This window comes from Lacerta agilis, chromosome 7 (assembly GCF_009819535.1).
Source record: "Lacerta agilis isolate rLacAgi1 chromosome 7, rLacAgi1.pri, whole genome shotgun sequence".
Classification (NCBI taxonomy): Eukaryota; Metazoa; Chordata; class Lepidosauria; order Squamata; family Lacertidae; genus Lacerta; species Lacerta agilis.
This window is the reverse complement of record NC_046318.1, coordinates 5407505-5410614: the sequence shown is the minus strand read 5'-3', so window position 1 is coordinate 5410614 and position 3110 is coordinate 5407505. Positions and strand designations below refer to the sequence as shown.

Sequence of the window (3110 nt, the reverse complement as noted above, 5' to 3'; positions counted from 1 at the left end):
ACACTACGGATCCTCACCCACAGCGCCTCCTTTGCCCCGGGAGCAAGCAGATCAATGGTTGTGCTTAATTTCTTCTTTCATGGGGAATGGCAATAGGGACCAGGCTACTCTTCTGATCACCTCCTCCCGCTCAGACTTCCTTTCTGCTTCCTGGGATTCAGCCTCGCAGCTCTTGGCTGCTGGGAACCTTCTCCTGCACTTCGCAGAAAGGAAGCCCCCCGCTTTTTCTGGGTGGCAGCGAGAGAGGCAGCACCATGAAGGCGTCGGGCACCCTGAGGGAGTACAAAGTTGTTGGGAGATGCCTCCCCACTCCTAGGTGCCCAACACCACCTCTCTGTCGCATGCGCATCTTTGCTCCTAATCATGTTGTTGCAAAGTCCCGTTTCTGGTACTTTGTCTCTCAGCTGAAGAGGTTGAAGAAATCTTCGGGGGAAATAGTGTACTGTGGACAGGTTTTTGAGAAGTCTCCGCTGAAGGTGAAAAATTTCGGTATCTGGCCGCGCTATGATTCTCGTAGTGGAACTCATAACATGTACAGGGAATACAGGGATTTGACAACTGCTGGAGCTGTTACACAGTGCCATCGCGATATGGGAACCCGTCATAGAGCTCACTCAATTCAGATCATGAAGGTTGAAGAGATCGCTGCTAGCAAGTGCCGCAGACCAGCTGTCAAACAGTTCCATGATCCAAAATCAAGTTCCCTCTGCCACGTAGAGCTCTCCGTCGCCAACATAAGCCACGCTTCACCACCAAGAGACCAAACACGTTCTTTTAAATGCAGACTTGGTTCCTTTGCTCTGAGTTTCAATAACGTTCTTTTTGAACTTCTGAAAAAAAGAAAGAAAAAAATAGAAAAGAAAGGAAGCCTCCCTCCCTCGAGGGCTGGCCTCGTATCCTGCACCTGGATCTTTTCCTTGGGGAACTGTCGCAGAAACTGTCTCTCCAGTGGGATTCTTGGGTGGCACTTGCAGAGGCGTAGGAAGCCTCTCGGGTGCCTGGGGCGGCATTGCCCTGCCGAGGTACCCCCTGGGGGTGGGGTGACCTTCGCATGTGTCAAGACATCACGACGCATGCGTCAGGACAGACTGTGCATGTGTGTAAATTCGGGCATGCACAGTCCATCCCGTCGGCGGTGCTGCTCCAGCGGCAACCGCTGAGCGAGCGCCGGCTCCTGGGGCTTCCCGATCGCGCGGGGCAGGCACCATAGTGCGTCTGGATGGGCGGACCCTGGACAGGCCGCGGGGCAGAGCGGTTCGCTCTGGCGGCTTGCTCGGGGCCCGCCGGTGGGGCAGGGCTGGCTCAAGTGTCACCCCCCCCTCCCCTTGGAACCCATAGCGGCGCTGGCAGGCGGACCCGGACGGGCTGCGGGGCTTTGCTCCGCAGCTTGCTCGGGTCTGCCAGTGGGGCGAAGCTGGCCCAAGTGTCACCCCCCTCCCTGGAAACCCAGGGCAGACAGTCCCCACCGCCACCCTTCGCGACGCCCGTGGGTGGCAGCCACTCACCACCAGTGGCCAGTGGGAAATGCTATGTTCATGTGCATTGCGTAGGAAACTTAGTGGAGGTTTGTATTTGCACAGTGTCTGTTTGCAGAGAATTGCAGCATGTGTGAAAAAGAGGTGCTTTTGCAGCTATAGCTGCAACGAGGGGGTTCCAGCATTTGCTTCCATGTTGTGTGAGTTGGTGACTCATCCTCGAGAGTCTGGGTCTCTTGCAGAGCTGCCAGCATGTTGGGGAAGCAAATTGCTTATCTGAGTCTCCCTCTGGAACCGGAAAAGAAAACTGGATTGATATTGCTAGCCATTCAAGAGCGAAGCGTTGATTTGTATTACATTTGAATTTGGAGTTTGTGTGTGTGTGTGTGTGTGTGTGTGTGTGTGTGTGTGGTAAGTTTAAATACAGTTTGCAGTAAAACTTTGGAACTCCTTTCTTGGTGTGAGAGTTATTGATGCATATTCTGCATATGGTCCAAATCAGGAGATTCCGCTCACATATAACTAACAGCAGGTTTTCTTCAGTCGCTTTCCCTTTCTGCTTTTTGTTTTACTTTGAAAACCACATTTCTCCAAAATGCAGAGCTGTAGTTTACCATATGGTTTAGCCTAGTAACTTCCTTCTTTGACTTTTTTTTGGTTCTAGCAGTTTCTAACTTTTGCTAAGCGTTTATTATTATTTGAGAATATCCATTTTTAAAATCTTTAAAAATAATAAAGAAACACTCTAACTTTTAAAAAGGCATCCAGTTGACCTGTTGGAGATTTTGTTTTATTTATATAGTGTTTTTAGTATTTCAAGTGCCTAAATGCTGGTAACATTGCCTCGAAGGAAACCCCTGCAAATGACATCCAAGTGAAAACAGAGGGGGGGGGACATGTACTTTAAAGCTAATTGAAGGAGGATCATTTTTTGTAGCCGGAAACAACTTGGGGGGAAAGGTTGCAGGCATTTTATTTTTCCATTGCTACCACACTGCAGACAGTACATTCAAAAGAAAAGGGGAGCAAAGGGGAGCCACACAGACTCTGAGCTCAGCTTGCTGCCCACCTGCCAGGGGCGGCGCGTCCCATTAAGGCGAACTAGGCAATTGCCTAGGGCGCCAAAATGGAGGGGGTGCTGGCCAGGCTTGGGGGGGAGCAGGGCGGGCTAGCAGCAGCTTCTCCGCTGTAGCGGAGAGGTGCTGCTTGCCCCCTACACCACCCCCTGGCTCCCGCTAAAGAAGGCTTGGCAGGGGGGCGGGGGGCGGGGCGGGTGAGCAGCAGCTTCTCCACTACAGCAGAGAAACTGCTGCTTGCCTCTCCACCACCCCCCACCTCCCGCTAAAGCAGGCTTGGCAGGGGGGCGCCAGAAGGTGGTCTCGCCTAGGGCGCAAGAAACCCTAGCACCAGTCCTGCACCTGCCTCATCCTGACACCGCAGGGCACTGAAGCCTGGCCCAGCTTAACACTCACTTCCTGCCATTTGTCTGCTTCAAATTTTACCCAAAGGTGCTTTTCTCGCACATAAACCCTGTATTACTTTGCACTGTTGGGAGAAAAGCAGGTTGGGAGTGAGCTTGATGTAGACCAAACAATAGGAAAGAACAAGGTTTTTTCTAGCTCCCTCGCTTCTTCA

General features: G+C 52.1%; 1 protein-coding gene across 1 annotated transcript; it reads left to right on the top strand.

Annotated features, from left to right (window-relative positions):
* The first annotated feature begins 219 nt into the window (after window positions 1-219).
* LOC117049358 (60S ribosomal protein L18a-like) lies at window positions 220-827 on the top strand. Its single transcript, XM_033154034.1, is given in 2 exon segments — window positions 220-687; window positions 690-827. Coding segments are annotated over 2 exon segments (522 nt in total). The 5' UTR covers window positions 220-254; the 3' UTR covers window positions 779-827.
* Window positions 828-3110: the final 2283 nt, after the last annotated feature.